This window comes from Cnephaeus nilssonii (assembly GCF_951640355.1).
Source record: "Cnephaeus nilssonii genome assembly, chromosome: 21".
NCBI classification, from domain to species: Eukaryota; Metazoa; Chordata; class Mammalia; order Chiroptera; family Vespertilionidae; genus Cnephaeus; species Cnephaeus nilssonii.
The window spans coordinates 20,581,493-20,601,930 of record NC_137092.1 but is presented as its reverse complement, the minus strand read 5'-3'; the positions used below and the strand labels follow the sequence as shown (position 1 = coordinate 20,601,930).

General features: G+C 47.7%; 1 protein-coding gene across 2 annotated transcripts in view; it reads right to left on the bottom strand.

The window, feature by feature from the left end:
• Nucleotides 1-9,439, bottom strand: part of PAPPA2 (pappalysin 2) — a gene marked incomplete at its 5' end in the record, with an annotated part of 212,529 nt that extends 203,090 nt beyond the window's left edge. For both annotated transcript variants that reach the window (XM_079762097.1, XM_079762098.1), the window contains one exon: nucleotides 8,536-9,439. In XM_079762097.1, the coding sequence (XP_079618223.1) occupies nucleotides 8,536-9,439 (904 nt within the window). The remainder of the gene's footprint in view (nucleotides 1-8,535) is intronic.
• Nucleotides 9,440-20,438: the final 10,999 nt, after the last annotated feature.

The following is a 20,438-nucleotide window of genomic DNA, read 5'->3' as shown; positions in this document are numbered from 1 at the left end:
GTACTGCATGAGTGTTTGTCAAGTATCTTCAATAATTTCTTGGAACAATTGAGCTTGCATTTGCATGCTTTACATTTCTGTGACTTCATCTTCCATTATTTTCCTATGTGCTTATGTTCTCTCTGCTTTAGATTACCAGTGCTTAATTACATGGCCCTGAAATTTGCATCTCTTAGCTGAAAGAAAAACCTCTCTGAATCTCTGTCTATTCTGACGTTTATCAGCTCCCCTCATGCCAAGTTTCTGCGTACAGTACACTAGACCCACACTGTCTTCACTCCCTCATCTCTCATTCACATCACCACTTGCTGGAATGTGGAGACCCCTCCCACCACCCCCAAACTCTAAAGTGAAACTGCTCTCTCTAGTCACCAGCAATTTTCCAACTGCTACGTCCAATGAGCCCACCTCAGGTCTACTGGTTTGTTGGGTGTCCCCGTGCCATCAGACACTAATAACTCTGTCCTCTTCTCTTTTCCCCAAGTCTGCTGCCTCCCAGGCCTCCTTCTGTCTGTCTGGTCACCAGCTATCTTTCCCTAGCCTTGAGGCATCCCCAAACTCATCTAGGCAGCACTAGCCCTCTCAATGGCTGGGCTGTATTCATCTCCAGGTTGGTGTCCAGTAGACAATGAGCACCGTCCAGCTACAGTCCCTGCCTCTCTCATTCCTGATTCTCCAACACGTGGTTAAATGCCTGATACTTCGCCTAATAGAAGCTCAAAAAATGTTGGATGTAGGATGGATGGATGGATAAGCAAACAGAACCAAACGACTTTACTTTGTCCCTAACTGGCCCAGAATGTACAGCAATCATGTGTATAAAAGTTATCAAATGCTGAGTCACTGCTTGAATGCTGACTCACTAGCTGATAAACTTTTAAGCACTGTGACTTCCCCTCTGATTAGCAACTGGACTTCTAATTAAAAAATGAGCCATAATGACTGGCCTTGGTATCCCAACTGGTTGTCATGGCAATGCTTTGACTTCAAAAGGTTCTGAGACTCTGGGTTCAAGTGACCATATTGCATATTTGGACAGAACCGCTCTTCTTGGCCACGCACTTCTGAATCATAAAGAGACCAGGATGTTTTTGTTTGACTACCATGCTTCATTTCCTGGAGGTTCTCTTCTTGAAAGGGTCCAAAGAGCAAAGGATGCTATTATTTTTCAGACACAAACTTAACATAGAACTATGCTTTCTGGAAGGTGTAAGCATTATGGGTTGTATAATGTGAGCAGAAAGGGACATAACAGGCCCCCAGAGCAACCTAATTCCATGTACTGAAGGGAAGAAACATGGGATTATGGACTTGCTTATGGCATCAGGAACTGAAGGCAACGAATGTTCAGGTTATACGGGCTCAGAATCCCAACTAAGGTGCAGCCTCCCCCGCCTGTTTATCTGGCCTCCCCAAGGCACAGAATAGGAAGGGAACCAGCAGGAGCCAGGCCTCCCTGTGCAAATTCTGAATGACTCAGGCAGCCCCTGAGGAACAATAAACAAGAGCAGGAAGGAGGGGAAGAGAGAATAAAGCCTTGATGGGGACAGGCAGATGGGCTGGTTTATTGGGGCTGCCAAAGGTGATTCTGAGTTTTCAGCCCTGCCCCTGTCACTCCTGTGCTCCATCCAAGAACTATGATGAGAGGCCGGGGCTTCCACCTCGTTCCTGAGGAGGATGGGGAGAGTGCACAGTGAATGGCGCTCCGGCCCCACTGAGAGGTAGGAAGGGAAAGCTGGGGACAAGAACAGAACGGGAAGTCACAGTGTCAGGCACTGAAGCTGGAATGTGAGGAGTAGGACAATCACACAGTCATGCTCAGAGGAAACCCCTCTGTGCTGTCACTGGAAGTGAGTCCCCCGAGTCCCAGATCCCACACTTGTGAGTCAGAGAGCAGGCCCCAAATCCTGCCGGCGCGAGCACCACCAAAGCTCAGATTCAGAAACTGTCTTATGGGGGGCTGAAAGGCTGGGAGAGACATCAGTCCATGAGAAGGAAAGAGGGAAGGAAGTTTGGGTGAAAGCCATGCAGTCTGAGGAATGTTCTACAAGGTCTGAGAGTCCTCAAGACAGTAGGCTATCAGAGGAGTTCAGACCCTCTCTCGGGAACTGGTGTGCCTTTATTCCTGCCTCCCCAAGGCACTTGTGGCCTCCGAGCCCAGTGCCTGCGTCCTTGGTCAGCAAAGCACCCATCGTTGTTGGAGGCCTGTGAGGCAGAATCTCATTGCATCCCCTGTGAGGGGGATTCCCATGGCAGCCATGACATTTTAAGAAGAGTCCCAGGTGATCTCTATGCATATCCAAGTTTAAGAAGCAATGTTCCAGAGCATGAGCTGACAAACAGGGCCAGATAGTAAATAATTTAGGCTTTGCAGGCCATACAGTCTCTGTTGCAACTACTCAATCCAGCCACTTAGCATGGAAGCAGCCACAGAGAACACTTGGGTGTGGCTGGGTTCCAACAAAACTTCATTTACAAAAGCAGTCTTCAGCTTTGGTCCAGATGCAGCTCTGAGGCCATAGTTTACCAACCTCTGCTCTAGAGTATAAGTAACTACAACTTCAAAAGTAACTAAACTCTTCTTTACCTGAAACAGGTGAGACAGGAGATACTCCTGCTGAAGGTGGGAGGGCAGCCCTGCACCTGGCACTTCCCCTCAGAAGCCCCTGAGACACCTGCCCAGGCTGCAACAGCCGAATTTGAAGGCCCACTGCCCCAGTTCCCCACAAAGAGCTCTAGTTTCAGAAGATTCCTCATTCCTAATGGACATCCAGCCATCTAAGTTTCTACTTCATCTGTTCTGTAAACACAGCCAAGACTGCTCTGTGCTAAATATTCTGGATGGCAAACATGAATCAGACATGCAATGGCTCCTAGGGCACTTTAGCAGATAGAAATGAGTCACATGCAGAACTAACAAGGCAGGAAGCAATGTGCACCCCAGAGACCGCATGTGATGGACTTGATGCTGGGAAACACGGGAGATCTCATTCACACAGGGAATCCAGGAAGGCTGCATGCACGAGGCAGCCAGCGTGGACTGCCCAAGGAGGGGGCACATAGACAGCTGTTTTACTTCTACAACCAAACATTGCCTCTTCTGGATAGCCAAACAGCCAGCGGAAAAAAACGTTCCCTATACACTAAAGCTAATTTGCCTTGTCCACACAAGCAAACTCAGGGATCTCATCCTTGTCACAGTAGGATGGGTCCCGGGCAAACACTGACTTTGACCATTGCTGCACTGTTTGAAGAGGCAGCTGACAGGTGGGCCCTCATCTTCAGAGAAGCTCTGGGAAGGCATGGATGTGGCTCAGTGGTTACCATGGAGTCCTGCTAGATAAAGGGGGGATAGCACAAGTGGCCCTCCTTTGAAATTCTTTGAATCTGTCTTCTGCGAAGCGCCATCGTACACATGAATAAAACTCCTCCCCTCAGAACAGAGTACCCTTACTGGGAAGAGTGGTTGCCACCACAGCCTGTGAAACCTCATTGTTCATTCAGAACAGAAAAAGCTATCAACAAGCCCTAAACAAGGGGCTTTAAACCCAAGGTCAGCAACCTCCGAACAAGGGGCTTTAAACCCAAGGTCAGCAACCTCCGACCACCAGGAAATCCGAGAACTCTGAAAGTTGTGTGACCTGCAAGAAACTGCACACTTTCCTGGGCAGAGATCACAGCTTTTATCAGATTCCCCAATGCATCTGTGACCTTACAGAAGCTTTAGGACCAATGCCCAGGTTATCAGAATGAATACTGCTCAGGCTCAACAAGAACAAATGAGTTTAGCCGAAACCGGTTTGGCTCAGTGGATAGAGCATCAGCCTGCGGACTGAAGGGTCCCAGGTTCGATTCCGGTCAAGGGCATGTACATTGGTTGCGGGCACATCCCCGGTGGGGGCTGTGCAGGAGGCAGCTGGTCGATGTTTCTCTCTCATCGATGTTTCTAGTTCTCTATCCCTCTCCTTTCCTCTCTGTAAAAAAATCAATTATATTAAAAAAAGAGCCGAAACCGGTTTGGCTCAGTGGATAGAGCGTCGGCCTGCGGACTCAAGGGTCCCTGGTTCGATTCCGGTCAAGGGCATGTACCTTGGTTGCGGGCACATCCCCAGTAGGGGGTGTGCAGGAAGCAGCTGATCGATGTTTCTCTCTCATCGATGTTTCTAACTCTCTATCCCTCTCTCTTCCTCTCTGTAAAAAATCAATAAAATATATTTAAAAAAAAAGAACAAATGAGTTTAAAAATAGAGTTCTTTAAGGCCTCTGATTCTACCTAGTTCTCAATCATCTTGAGACCATTTTGTTAAAAAATCCTACTTACGACCGTTCGTATTTGACAGATGAGCAAACTAACAATCTAAGGAAATGAAGTTAATACCGCATCTAAGTAAAAGTTACAGGTTTGTGGGCCAGAACCAAACATACAAAGGTTACTTAGTACTGATGGCCTCTGTGTCCTAAATGACACATCATAAATAAAGATCGAGGCTCAAGCCAGGTGTCAGGCACTCTACGTACATGACACCCTAACAGCTCTGCAAGACTTTATCTCATTTTGATTTGAGGAAACCAGGACTCTGAAAAGTTCGATGCGAAAGATCCCGGCACTGAGAAGTGTCAGCCATGAGATCCGACTCCAGGGCTGTCTGATTCCCAAGTTCTGCACCAGGAGACACTCTAAAACTTGGATCCCCAGAGGAGGAGGACTCATCTTCAAGCCAGGGACAGTTTCTTAGACATCTTTGTATTCCCCACGGCGCTTTGCATGGCAAGGCACTCCATAAATATTTGTGGAGTGAAGAAACCCGGGCTTGGGCCCCAGTCCTGCCCAGGACTTGCTGACTGGAGCTGCAGGTAGCTCCTCAGCTGGGCCACTTCAGGGAACATTTGAAATCAATTACAGGGGAACAGGAACCTAATAAAAGGGTTTTTTCTGTGTATGTTGTGGTTGAGGAGAGGAAAGGAAGTTGAGGAGGAGGAAAAGGAACTGGATGATTTCAGGGGTGGGTGCTGGAGCTTAAAGTTTTCACACCAGGATGAGGCAGAATTTGGCATATGTTCACTGCTGAGTTCCAATGCCCCATCCAAATGGGCTCCTGACCCTGACTTCAGGATACTCCTGGGTGGCACAAATCCCTAACCTGCCCGACCCCTCCTCCGAAGCAGCTTCCCCCCAGCTCTTGCCTAGATCTTGCTGCCCTGTTTCCGAGCTATAGGAGATGGGCAACTTCACAAGGTCAATTTGCTGGGATCCCAGCACCATTACTCACCTCTCAGGGGCAGAAAGAAACTCAGCACATAGTCAGTGTGGCCTGCATTGTCCTCAGCCCTAAATAACAGTATTCTGCAACCCATTCTGGACTCCAACTTCCTATTTTGGAAGAATGTGGGAGTTTGGAGAGAGGGGAGGTAGGTAACCCTAGTTGATTTTTTTCTTTTTTCCTTCTAATTTTCATTCTGGAATGTAAAGCTCATTTTAATTATAGTTGACATAAAATATATTAGTTTCAGGTTTACAACATAATAATTTGACACTTATATACCTTACTCATTGCTGTAAGGGCAAAGTTAGTCACAATCCCCCAAATGTCACTTCAGCCCCTTCTCCTAGGCCCTACAAAATAAGACTTGGATGAAGCTGACCCTAAGGGATGCCTACCAGCAACACTCTGGAAGGGGAAGATTAAATACAGCTCAGAGGCCAGAGTAGGGACAGCCCTTCAGGAAGTCAGACTGGCTCCCCACTATGTGGCTTCCAGAGGCTGGCCTACTCTCCTATGCATGAAGCAACACTGCCACCTAGTGCCCGTGTGGCAAGTATTCCCCAAGGCCCCATACCTCAGGGGTCCCTCTACCATGGCTGCTGTGGCTGAATTGCTTGAGGTCTTTGATAAAGAGAAAATGCTCCAAGGTGGGTAGATTGAGAACCAGGAAACTAGGTCTGTTAGGTATATAGAAGTTCAGGTTTGAGAGCTGTTGGAAAAGTGTGGGAGCCAAGTCTTGCAGCACTTGAGCTATCAGTGGGACAGCAGAAAATCATTGGTTGAATGGTATTTTGCTCCCAGGAACCCGATCCAATAGTTGCCATTCTCCATAAGTGGAGGCCAATCATTCCAGGAACAAGCAGTGGCCTGCTAGCAAGCCATTGCTAAGGTAAGAGAGGGAAGATGGGAGTAAATGAGTGCAAATTGGAGAGCTCTATTCCTTAGAGGGACAACCTTGACCTCTGCATGGTTCTCAACCAGAGGGCCCCCAGTGAAGCCTAAGAAGCTAAGCACAATGAGGAGGCAAGGATCTACACCCTCGGGAGCCTGGTTGCTAGAATCCTGAGGCATGAAGGCCTTCCCAGCCCCTACCATTCCCAGACTTTTACCCAAGTTTTCTTGAATTGTTTCTGATGTGCGCAAGACTGAAGGAAGACATAGGGTGGAAGATGAAGAAGAGACAGTCCTAAGTATTCCCTCCCCTTGACCTTTCTGGTGTGGACTTCAGGGGAAATACCAGTACACCACAGGGGCCACTTTGATTTGAAGAGAAAGAAACCCCAGAAGCTAGACTGTCTGCAAAAGATTTCCTGCCTAATTTTACATGCTTAGGGAGGTTAAAAGAGTTCAGATGGCACAGTGGAGAAGGATCTGAGTGTGTGTGCTGGAGCAAGGTGGGGGGCCGCTGGTGATGATGGACAGGTGGGAAAGGGAAAGAGATGGACAGGAGGTGGCTGGGGGAGGCGTGACAAGGAATGCTATAATTGGAATCAAATCAGGACAATACTCTCCTCTGTGCAGATCATGAGACAGAAGGACACGGAAAGGTCAGGACAGGGGTCAGGTACCCACCATCAAAAGTCTGTCTCCCCAGGTTTGGGTTTTAACAATCCAAAGCAATTGTTTCTAAGAGCTCCCTCCTATATTCCTGCTGGATCCTTCTCTAATCCCTCACAGGTCCCCATGTTGCTACCGCGAGAGGAGGGGTAAGCAGAGTCGCAGGTCTCAGTCTAGAAGGCAAGCACACAGCTTCCCTGGCAGATGAGTACCAGGAAGCCAGATCAGGCAGCACGATGTCAGCTGGGAAAAACGGTGGCGCTGCCAACTCTGGTCAGATAATCATCTCATTATTTCTTCCATTTGGCCCCAGAATAAGGATTTCCTTAGCCCTTCTCTCTAACCCCACCTATTTACAGCCCAGCCCCTTCTCTCTCCCCTCCCCTCATGCTCTCTCCTACCCCAAAATAAAATAAAGCAAAACCACACAACTCTAGAGCCTGGGAATCCCAGCTTCCAAAGGAGAAATCACAGCCAAAGAGAGGGAGACAGTGAGTCCAGCAGGGATGTTCCAGCAACATCCCATTGAAAGAGGCTCCCTCCTTCCAGATTTCTTCCTCTAATCTGAAACTTATTTGCAGGCATCCAGCAACCTGAGAAGTCTTAATCTGGACCGCTGTCAAGCACTGGGGCTGAGAAGCTCCATTCCCAAACTGCCTCTGGCATGCTTCATGTGGCATTGGTTTCCCTGTCCATTTAATGGGAGTGGAAACATCCACGGGTGTTGTGGATGATCCAAATTAATAAGATTTAAATGGCTCTACATGTGCCTAGCCTTGTGTGAGGTTCTGTCCTGGAGGATGCAAAGGGATGATGCCAAATGATAGAGTAGCAGATCTTATCCCCCAATCCCTTGCTTGAAACTCGTCCCCCCCGCCCCTCCCAGTAAGGCACAAGAAATAGCTATTCCTAACTCCAATCTTTCCCTTGTTCTTCTGAGTGACTTTCCATGAAAAACAAGATCTGGGTATAATGGAATTATATAAGCATGGGTAATGTTCCCATTGTTGCCTCTGACGAAAACTATAGAATTATACAGGTGCATTTTTTTAGGTCCCTCTCACAATAACCAGGGCTGGAAAACAGGGTCCTGGCTTGTGCCCACCTTTTCCAGTGGACCCTGATGTCCCTAGGCTCACACATAACTGTTACGGGACCCCAGTACCCAGCCAGGTAGTAGCTACCTGCAAAGTTGCAGGACTGCTCAAAAAAAAGGAAACCAGTCCAGACTCAGTGTCTATGCCCTGGCCACCTTGCTCCCTAGCCGTGACTCACTGCCCAGGCCCCTGCATCCTCATGGGGCTTTAAAGTTGCCTGGGTATCTCGCACTGGACTATGGGAAGTGCAGGGGGACACCTTGTCCCCAGGGACAAAGAACCAGAGGTCATCCCCTTTAAGGAAGAGTAGGAAAGGGGGCCGGAGGTCTCCTAAGTGCCAGCACCATGTATAGACCAGCAGATCAATACCAGGGACAGACACTCTTGTGGTTAAAGCCATTACTACAGAGGAGGTCTGGAGTCCTGCTGTGCTGGGGAAGAAAGGCTCTGTCCCGCCCCCCTTCCCCCCCCCCCCCCCCCCCGCCCGTCTTTCCTGGCTGGCCCTTCCTGGCTTTTCTGCTCTGTCCCCTTCCCCTCTGCACCCTTAGGTCTGACCCCAACCAACATGAGGCAAAACGCACCCTAAGGAGCCCAGGGATCCCAGGAGGGGCCGTTACCTGCGATGATGGTGGGGCTGCTCTGCCCTCCCTCCGGCTTCACCCAGGCTTCCACTGTGAACGCCTCCCGGGGAACCTCAGCCAGCACTTCTGAGCGAAGCAGCAGCCTCTCCCGCCTCCCTGAGAAGTACAAGACGGGCAGTCCTCCTCCGTGGGGGTTCGAGGTCTCTGCTTCCCAGTAGGGATTCCCTCTGCCATTCTGGACGCTGTCCTCTGAAGAACTGGTTCTGACCCCGTGCATAAGGGGACGCTTAGGCCAAGGGCGGAAATGCCCGAGAGAGACATCCGGGTCTTCCTGTACACCCTCTGCCAGTCCCTTCACCGCCTGGCGGCGGTGCCTGGGCTTGGCCGGACCCTTCCTTCCGGTGTTCTGGCGTGTGAAGGTGGTGGTGATGGTGGCAGCTGTGGCTGAACCTTCCCAAGTCCCAGCCTCACCTAGAGACGCCTTGGATCCTCGATCGTCAAGATAATTGTCATCATCTCTCAGCAGCTCCCATTGCCCAATAGGACCATCCCCTACCCACAAGGCCTCCAGCTGCTCAACCCCCGTCCTCACTGCTGCACGTGCAGTCTGGTCTGGGGGAACACCGCTCACAGCCATTCCCTCAGCAGCTGGCTTGCTGCGTCCTGCGCGGTGGGTGTCCTGGTCCCCCAATGGGTAGGGCCTCAGGGAGCTGCCAGGCCTGCTGGGGTAGACCCCAAAGAGGTGATGCTGGGGAGAAGTTCTGGGTCTTTGAACCCTGGTCCCTAGCCAACAGCGTTCTCCCTCTGACAGCATCTCATTGAGGTGTCTCCTCTGAGCCAGGGATCTCTTATGTGTCCAGCCCGGCTCAGAGCTGGAAGTGCTGAGTGCCCACCCAGCCAGAACCAGCAGGCTTACTCTCAGGATCTGTAAGCACTTCATACTTAGCCCAGCTCTTTACACAGATCCAGAAGGCAACCTCTGGGTACCACACCAGAAGGATGGGGGCAGAGAAAGAGACAGCCAGCAGTGGATTCGCAGTCACCAGGGAAACTGTTTTGTTCACAAACCAAACTTTTTCAAGCAGCCCCAAAACAGTGCCTCTCCTGGCTACCTGCTCTGGGTGCCCTGCCAGCGTGGCCTCCGCGCGCGGCTCGCCTCACCTCTCTCCCTCACCTCTCTCCCTGCTCTAGTTCAGCCTTGCAGGATGAAGTTCATTTCTCTGGGTTCCTTTGAATTTCCTCCAGAGAGCTCAGGTTTCTTTTTTTCCCCCCTTTTCAATAGCCCCTCCCCTTGCTGATTCTAGAGGAGGGACACGTGGACAGGAGCCAAAGCCTCTCAAATACACACTCTCTCACAAACACAGGGCCCTCGCTACCTGAAGTCATTAAAAAGACCCTTCTCTTCTTTTCATCTTACTCTTTCTCAGGAGTTACCTTCTTTCAGTAGTCCTTAACCTAAAATACATTTGCCTCCAAACCAATGACCAGAAGAACTTGTTTGCAGAGACACAGAATATGATGCTTATTATCTAAAAGGGCAAAGAGAAGCTGGGTGCACAAAGATCCAAGCTGGTACTTAACTTGCACTCTCCAGATGTGTCCTCAGCCAGAGCCCAGCCAGCCTCCAGTCGGCCTTGCAGGTCAGAATGCTTCCCTCAGCTCCGGGCTTGGGGTGGTGGAGTGCTGAAGGTTTTCTTTTCTTTTTTTTTTTAATCCCCTTCCAACTTGTTAGTATGTTGCAAGTCTCTGTAAAGTTCTCCTTTGGGGTGCCAGTCTGATGTCCTAATAACCTTATGAGTCTGAGAGCCCTGGACTTGACCTCCTGGGAGTCTCGCGAGTCCCTGGGAAAATGGACAAGAGAATAAGGAGAAGGGCATAGACTTCAGGGGACCTGTTCACTCCAGTCCCTCCTGCTCCCACGTCTCCCTTCCACTCTGCCTGTAATTATCTTCGTGGTTGTTTCATTTAAAGACAATGATGATGTCAAAGCTAATAAGTTCGGTGTATACTCCACCCCCTCTCTGTCCCCTCCTTCCTCCTGAAAACCTCCCCACCTCACCGAGGCACAAGAGACAGAAATTACTCTCGGTTTCCCCAAGAAACATCTCGGGCTTTCTCTCTCCGCAGCCGCAGCCTACACAATCAATAGCCAACAATCAATACAGTGCTGGAGCACTCCCCTCTGTGTGCACGTGCACACGCGCGCGCGCACACACACACACACACACACACTCACACGTGTGCTGGGAGCAGACCTGCCTTGTAGGGGCCACTTGCATCTTTCTTTTGTTTTGCACAAACCTCCTGTATTTTTTTCTTATTTCAATCACTCAGGATTTAAAACAAAATAACCCAAATTCACTTGAGCTTGCACCTTGGGAGAAAGGAGGATATCAATTCTCCTGCTGTAAGAAGCAGTAAGTGGAAATACCATGGGGGTGTACTACATGGATCTTGTTATTCTCTCTGAAGTTTCTCGCTCTGAAGTCACTAAAAGTCACCATATGCTGAGTGAGCAAATAAACAAATGAGATGCTCAAAATAAGTAATTTGCAAAAATGAACAGCTAAACTCAAGCAAGTATTTTTTTTCAATTAATTTAAGATGAATGGATAGGGATAGGGAAATAAATAGTGTGATTTTAACCTCTCTAATAATGTTTGCCTAAATGCAGGCTAATCTCAAGGAGTACCACCCCCAAAACGCATGTGAGTGTTCACACACACACACACACACACACACACACACACACACGCAAGCATACACACTCCAGGTAAGGGTGTATGACCTCAGACGGGCACAACATAAGTAGAGAAATATACTGGGTCCTTCACTGAATAATAAGAGAAATCATTTAAATCTAAAATCACTGTTTGTGTTGCCCCATTTAGAAAACCCACAGCTTACAGAGTTTGGAGTAAGATCATGCTGCCTCTTCTGCCTTGGGTCTCCTCATAGTCTTCATAACTGGTCTACCCGAGCTAACCACTGACTTCTTTGCTTTAAGAAAACTGTATCCCAAATACCCCATCAGGGGCATGTCCTGCTTCCCTAGGCTGGGTCCACTGGAGCCTCAAAGCAAGTCCCCCAAGAAGATATCAATCCAGGCACATGGACATTACTAAACAAACCGCTTGATCCTGGACTGTCATTCCTCTCATCATTTCTACATCTCCCTTCACTCTCCTGACTCAGCCCTTAATTTCTTTATATCTTTCCTGAAGCAGTTCAATAAAGATTAGGGGTTTGAAAGGGGGTAGAGAGGATATGTAGAAAGAGACAGAAAAGCAGAAGGGAGGGGGAGGGAGGGAGGGAGGGAAGGAGGAAGGAAGGGATGGATGGAGGGAGGGAGGGAAGGAGGGAGGGGGAGAGAGAGAGAGAGAGAGAGAGAGAGAGAGAGAGAGAGAGAGAGAGAGAAGAAGAAGAAGAAGAAGAAGAAGAAGAAGAAGAAGAAGAAGAAGAAGAAGAAGAAGAAACAACCACAAAAGGAAGGAAGGTGAGGAACCTTAGTTTAAATGAAGGGAAGATACTCTAGTAAGAAAAGGAGAAGTAAACTTCCCCTCCCTCATGCCACCCCCACAACCCTCAGAAAAAGGTTTCCTACCATTCATTTCATGAAGGAGAAATAACACAGCAAGGAAGAAGAGTCCCGCGTGCTTTGCTCCCCTGTCACTGTGGGAATGATCTGCATCCCCTATAGGTCTCCTGGCTCTCAGCTGCTAAGGATCCATTCATAAGCTTTCAAGAAGCTACACAAAACTCAAGCTTCCAGTTTAGTTTTTCTCTCTCTCCCCTTCATTCCTTTGCTCACCACTCTCCTTCAGCTCTTGGCAGTCCAAAGTTTAAAAAAAAATGTTGAACCATTTCTGTGTTTTCCTCCTGTTGTAACTTTTGCTGTGACATCATAACCCTGCCCACCAACACCCCACCTCTCGCTCTCCTTTCCATCCCACCCCTCATCAGCCCCATAACCCCCAAGATGCCCCCCCCCCACGGAGAAGCAGGGCTCCTGTCAGTTCCAACGTGTGAAAACACAAAGCCACTAGAAGGTGCCCCTCTCTCTCTCTTCGGTCCCCCTCCTCTCTTCCCCCTCCCTGCCTTACCCACCGCTCAGCCACGGCTCTCTGAAGGCTTTTAACATGATCCCATCTGTTTGACATGTGCGGAAAGGTGGGTTGAACTCAGATAATCTGTCAAGTGGATCAGATAAAAAACACAGCAACCCCCCCTTCAATTCCAAAACACACACACACACACACACACACACACACACACACACACACACACACACACACCAGACCCCATTGAAAGTGTAAGAGGAGTCAGACTCCCACAGCACCCACCCTGGATGCCAGGGAGAAAGCCACCAAACATGCCAAAGGAAACACACATTCAACATACATATAAATTCTGGGGCTTATTTTGTTTATGACACACACCCGCACCCCAGTCCCCTATTCCTCTCCCCTAAGCCCTGCCACTCGGCAAGTGCACAGATTTGAAAGCTGGTAGAATCTGTTTTGAAATCTCCAACGAGAGGGTTTTTCCCCCTTTTTTTCACTCCCAAGCACTATCTGTGGCGATCAGACTGGAGCAGGGTTGCCAGCAAATGCAGGAGGCCCCTTCTAGGGTACAGGCTTTCAAACCAGCTAAGCTAGAGGGAATGGATTTAAGGACACACAGCAGGAGCTGGCTGAATTTGTTCTATTTTGACGGGGTAGTTGGGGGAAGAATATCATTTTTGAAATGCCCAAGGAATGAAGGGAGAGGATATGGATTTCTTAAACAGTTTTTGCAAGAGGAGCGGTGTCTTGTTCTGCAGGTAAATCTATAAGGCAAGAAATTGGAGCTTAGAGATAAACAAGGACTGAGAGGGAGAGGGAAGGAAGGGGAAGGAGGAAAAAAGAGAGGGGGTGAGGGAGAGGGGATGGGGAGATGGGGAAATGGAAAGAGGAGAGAGGGGAGGAGGACAGAAAGGGGGCTAGGGGAAAAGGGGAGAAGGGAGGGAGGAAAGAGAAGGAGAAAGGGGGAAGGACGGAGGGGGAGGGGAGATGTGGAAGAAGAAAAGGGTGAATTGGAAGGGGGAAGGGAGGAGGACAAAGGGAGAAGAGAAAAGTCTGGGAGGAAAAAGGACTAAAAAAGAAGAGCAGGGGAGAGAGGAGGGAAGAATGAGACCGAGAGAAAGAAAAACAGAGAAGGAGGTGGTAGGCACATAAAATATGGAGACCAGGAAGGCAGCTTAGACCCATGATGCTTAACCATCCAGACATGGGGCATGTGACAAGTAGCAGGAACAGCAGGGGTGGAAGGCCAGGGGGCGCCCAGAGGCAGGTGAGGGGAGGCACTATCAGGTGGGGCAGAGGTTGGGTTTTATAACAAAGAGCACACACTGGAGGGGCTCACTGTTACTGACTGGACACATTTTTTAAAAATCAGATTGCCAGGGCTCTGCATGGTCTCTTTAAGGAAACCCCTCTTCCTTTCCTGCCTCTGTCTCTTCCTCCAATAGCCACCTTCACACCTTCCTTCATTCACGATTTTGTTTCCAGCGATATCTTCCCTTGGAGAATTCACAGTAAAATTTAGACACCCCCCACTCCCTACCCCCCCCCCAAAAACCCCACACACCATAATAGTCCCTTTCTTTGCTTCTACCATGGAGGGTCCTGGGTCTTCTTATCTGAAGATTGAGCTGTTTGTGATAATCTGCACTTCATTTCAACCCAATTTATAATATATTTCCTTTAAGCCAGGACATCAGAGCTGTTTTGCTTGCATCTGCTGCCATAGGAGGGCTGGTCAGCTTCCATTAGCACTGTCACCATTACTATCAAGAGTCTTTGAACAAAGGGAGGAGCTAGTTCAGTTAGCGTCCACCTGCAGTACAGAGCTTTCAGGGGGGCGGCGGGGGGAGACCCCTGAATATGGTCATGGATCCTCTCTGACTTTCTAATTCCAAAAATCTGATCCCTTGAGGGAAAAGCTCAGCTGGGAGCCGGCCAGGGAGCGTAGTAATGAAAGCCTCCCAGAACACAACCAAATGCAGTATCTATATATAGGAGCAAAATCTGTTTTAGCTACTTGCAGTCTAAAATGACTCCTGGAAGCAAACATTTCAGCAATATGTTTATTGGGATTGTACTCAACTAGTGCTGGAAAGAGTGAGCTTCTCTGAAGGCTTTCACTCCACAGGCTACTGCTTTCTGCCTCCACCCTACCACCCTCTCCCCAGTCTCCAGTGCCCTGAGCTGGGACTCTGTCTCTATCCCTTACGGGGGTCACTTGAGATGCCCTGGGCATGACCTAGCACAACCCGTTGTCCATGGGAGGAAACAGGGGTGAAGTCACAGGATGAATGGCCGGCCACATATGGCATCTAGGTCTCCTGAATCCCAGCCCAGGTTTTCCCCCTGCTATCTGCACCTGTCTTGCTGTCTGCCACCCACAGCCAGTCCAACTGGAAGGCAGTAGGATAAACTGGCCTCTCTGGGTTCACACCCAGGCAGAGCTATTCGGGACCTTGGTTGGTCATGTGTGTTCTGTAACTCAGAATCGCACAGCACTTGCAAGGAAATGCAGATCTGGGTTCTCACTCCTCCCTGTGCATTTTGAGCCAAGAGAGGCTCTTTTTGTTGAACTGTGTGGAGCTCCATTATGTTCATATTATAGCCATACTAGAGGCCCGGTGCACAAAATTTGTGCACGGGGGGGGGGTTCCCTCAGACCAGCCTGCACCATCTCCAATCTGGGACCCCTCGAGGGATGTCCGACTGCCTGTTTAGGCCTGATCCCATCTAAACAGGCAGTCAGACATCCCTTTCACAATCCAGGACTGCTGGCTCCCAACTGCTCGCCTGCCTGCCTGATTGCCCCTAACTGCTTCTGCCTGCCAGCCTGATCAACTCCTAACCACTCCCCAGCCAGCCTGATCGATGCCTAACTGCTCTCCTGCCAGCCCGATTGCACCCAACTGCCCTCCCCTGCTGGCCCGGTCACCCCTAACTGCACTCCCTTGCCAGCCTGGTTGCCCCTAACTGCCCTTCCCTGCCAGCCTGGTCACCCCCAACTGCCCTCCCCTGCTGGCCTGGTCACCCCCAACTGCCCTCCCCTGCAGGCCTGGTCACCCCTAACTGCCCTCCCCTGCAGGCCTGGTCACCCCTAACTGCCCTTCCCTGCTGGCCCGGTCGCCCCCAACTGCTCTCCCCTGCCGGCCATCTTGTGGTGGCCATCTTGTGTCCACATGGGGGTGGCCATCTTGTGTGTTGGAGTGATGGTCAATTTGCATATTACCCTTTTATTAGATAGGATTCTTTTCCATGATACTGTTACTATTATAACTTGTTTATCAGTGTTCATGGTAGTGCCTTTCATCCAAATAGATCAAAGCATTTTATCCACAGGTTAGGCTTCCCACCCCCTTGAGGGATGTATGGCAGAGGTGACATGCTAGAGATGGAGTTCCCCTGGGGACAGTCTATACTGGGTGTTTCCTGTATCATTTCCAGCCTGGAATCAGCTTGTGGAGGCCTTAGCTGGGGAAGAGTTTACCAGTGAGAAGGATCCTGCCCTGCTCATCAGAATAAAAAATGCTTTGCAGGGTTTTGCTTCAGTTAGGATTGCCATTGTACCCTAAGTCTGCAAAAGGCAACCTTGCAACAAGAATGACAAATACTCTTGAATACTTGCATTTCCTTTGACCTAATGCACATTCCTGTGCATTCTTCCCTCCTAACACAAGGACTCAAATGCAAGGCAGATGCTGTACCCACTTTACAGATGAGGACACTGAGGCTCAGAGTTAAGCAACTTGCCTAAGGACATGCAGGCACTCAGAATGTAGCCAGGACACATCTCCAGTGCATTATGCTAAGTGAAAGAAGCCAGACTCAAAAGCCCACATCCTGTATGATTCCATTTACATGATATTCTGGAAAAGGCAAAACCTACAGAGACTAAACAGATGAATGCTTGCCAGAAACTGGAGGTTGGGGTGGCAGGACTAGTCTCTACCGATTGTGGTGGTGATGCATGATTGTATACATTTATCAAAACTCAAAGAACTGTGAGCTCAGAAAGGTTACTGTGTATAAATTATACCTTACTGAACCTGGGCATTGGGCAGGGGAGAAATGGAGCTGGGGCAGAGTCAGGGTCCTTTGATTCTCAAGATGGTGTTCTTCTGTCTGCATCCTATAGGATGGGAAAGACCAAAACAGAGTGTGACAGTGCTTGGTCATGGATAGGGGCCACTCTGTGCCTAAATGCTCCATTGACCCTCTCACCTTACCCCTAAGGGAACCCCATGGAACCAGACTGTCTGGAGCAGCAGTGGCTTCTAGTCCCAGTTCAATCAATTAATGACCCTAACCAATCAAATAACCAATCATAAAATAAGCACTGGCCAGTGGTTAGGTTCATGCTCTGCCATTCAATAGCTGCCTGACCTTGTACAAGTTAATGAACTTCTCTGAGAAATCTGTAAAATAAGGAGGTAGAATAGAAGACCTCTAAGTTCCCTTACAGGTCACACTTTAGATTCCCTAATTTTGCAACCCAACACTTTTCGAAGATTCTGTTTTCTCAGTTATTAAATAAAACACAGCCAGTGCCAACCCACTTCCTGCAGATATCCCAGAGACTCAAGTGTACCTAGCATTGGACACACCTGAACTTTTAGTCCTTTAAGAAAGCCATATATTGAAATATTACTTCACTGTAACATGCACAAATAACAAGAAATAGTGGTAGCATGTGAGAAGCTTTTGAACTCTGTTATTATGGTGAGGAAGATGTCCAATCCATAGGGGCCATTGTCATGTACTTAACAAATCAAATATCAGAACACATATTACTAGTATGAAAATAATTCAATGGAAATGGCTTTTACATTTGATGCTGTGCTAGAATCCCCGCAAGATGGTAATTTCAACAATACCAATAATAACTAACATGTATTACTTATAATATAGCAGGCACTGTTCTAGTCACTTCATAGACAGGAGTTGATTCAGTCCTCACAACAGTCCTGTGAGGTGGGTACTTCTATTATCCGCATTTTCAAATTAAGCATAACAGTGGCAGCTCACATTTATTGAACACATACTATGTGCTCAATGTAGCAACTGCTAGTCAATGTAAATCTACTAAACAATGTACATAAATTATCTCATTTAATCCAACAGCTAACCTGAGATAGCTGCACTATGAGACTCATTTTTAGATAGGAAAACTAAGGCACCAGAAGTTCAAGCAGCTTATCTGAGCCTATCCACCTTGAAAAGAACTGCCTGTCTCCAGAGCCTTTGCTCTTAATCGCCATATGCACTGAGTCCTGGTGAAGGATATAAATGCACGTCGATTATGATTTGAGTCCCCACACTACAAAATGAAACTTGTCCTGAGGAGGACATCCCAGTGATTTCTCTGGAGAAGAAAGATCTCTGTTAAGGTCTTTTCCTAAAGTCTCCCCTAACTGAGAGTCCAATGCCTTCAAGAAATGTAGCCCCAGCGGTAGCAGCAGCCAGGGGCAAGCTCTGCTCCTGCCAATGCTAAGGTACCTCCACAGATCCCCCAAAGACTCTTTTCCTCACTACCCTTACCCTCAGATCCATCATGTCCTCATTGAAATCTAAGGCACATATAACAACTAGTTATAAATAGAAAACCAGTCACTTCCCCAGATCACTCACTCCGTCTGGGAGGAATCATGCAAGATGGATCAATGTCGAGTTTTCTATTATCACTAACACAAATTTTTAATACTGATAATAACTATTAGCTGATGGTCTATTAACCATCATGAAACATATACTTCCTGGGTTAAGGTCAATTCTGACACAGAACTCCAGGCTTTAGTCCAGATTCTAAATACTGAAAGGTACTCATGTCATTTAATTGCTAAAATGTGGTCCATGTGTAAATATTTCAAAATGTCTGTGCCTCCCCCCCCCCCACACACACACCCCTACACCCCACACCCAAGATTTCTTTAGGAAAGGGGACAGGATTATGAAAGAAAAAAATTTTCCCTTGTAAACCCTAGCCCAGCCTTTCTGAAGGTCACAGCCACATCTGGAGGCAGGAACAGAAACCAAGGCAGTCTGAACCCCTAAGCTTGTCAGCTGTCCTCCAACTCATTCAACAGGAGATGCCAAGACAACTTCCAGTTTCTTTTCTGCGTACTAAACTCTACTAATGTGGTATCATTAAAAGGGCAGGCCCAGTAGGTGTTCTAATTTGGGCTCTGCCCCCAGGGCCTGTGTGGTCTCAAGGATAAAAGTGAACCTATGCCCTAGATGAGAGGCCATAATAAGATACATTCATTAGCAATGTATGTGGCACACAGTGGGAGCTTAGTAAACATTAGTATCACAAAAGACATCAACTACTTCAAATTTTCTACCTACAAGTTTCTCATTTTGAACTTTCAATCGGTCCCAATGATCCATTTTGATGCCATATCTTACTCTGCTCTATATCTTTCCCATGTTCCAACTGCTCTTTGTTCATCTAAATCTGTCATTCTCAATCCTCAGTCTCCAAAGTCCCATTTTTATAGCAACTATTTTCTACTGAAAATGAGAACACAGTGTGATCTACCCAACATGCTTTCAAAGTTAATACTCTATAATATTTGAAAAATAAAATAACTTACATTGAAATTAAATAAAATTCTACATGTAAATATTTCTGACACAACTGCATTAAAGGACATATGAAGTCATCAAATGCCTGAACTTACTTTTCATGAATAAGTTTGGATTTTAGAGAAATAAGAAAAGTATCAACAAATGGGACAGGTATTTTTCTTTATACTGACATTGAAATCAGGGCTATCAAAGTATCTCAGCATATATTTGTAGAGTCAGCATGACTACTAGAGCACCAGATGCAGACTTATAGGTGCAGACTTATGGGTGACGCAAATATGGGACCAGCACTGCCATTGATGGTGTGATTTTTCAAAACCCGGAACAACTCTTGGCAAAATTCGCAAATCAAAAGGCAATATTCCTTTAATAGCATGTTAGTTGCATTCCTGGAAAATAAAGTTAAAGTGTAAGAAAAATGTCCTCACCATTGTGGCTCAGTTGGTTGGGCATTGTCCCATGCACCATAAGGTTGCTGGTTCAATTCCAAGTCAGGGCATATGCCCAGGCTGTGGGCTCAATCCCCAGTAGGGGGAGTGCAGGAGGCAGCCGATTGTTGCACTCACATCAATGTTTCTCTCACTCTCCCTTCCTCTCTAAAAACCAATTTTAAAAAATAAAGTGTATGAAAAATGCTTTTGTTAATTGAAGATGGGAGTTAGCTCCTAGATTCTGACCATTGTAAATGAGCTTTTCATCCACCTAAGTGTTTGGCCAAACATTCCAGAGTTCAGCAGGATACAATAGGATTCATCCTGTGGGACAACCTTGAACTACAGGGACATCTAATGTCCCTGGCACTTGCCTGCTGAATGCCACTGTGACACCAAAACATCCTATTTTTCAAAATGTCCATAGGGGGCAGCACTTCTCCCATTAAGAACCACTTTCTAAATCAATGCCAAAGTCTTATGCAGACAAATCTAATTGAAACTATCCGAATTTGCTCTTGACACACTGCCAAGATCCACAAAGGAGGAAGTCATGTGGAGGCTTCTAACTGCAATGTTTATGATATTTGGTGATAAAGCTGACGTACATACATGTCTTATATACATACACCCAAATGTATAGAGCACATTCTACCTAAATACACTAAATATCATCCAGTGAGCTTCTTGCTCAAGGAAGTTTACTCAGTTCCATTAAGCTCCCTCTACTTAGAAATAAATAAATAGTAAATGTCCAGCATTATAGCTCTTGAAACTCAAATCATGGGTTCTAGTCCTTTGTACCCAATGCCACTTAATGTGCCCCAAATTTTCAATGGGAAATGTTAGCTACAGAGGC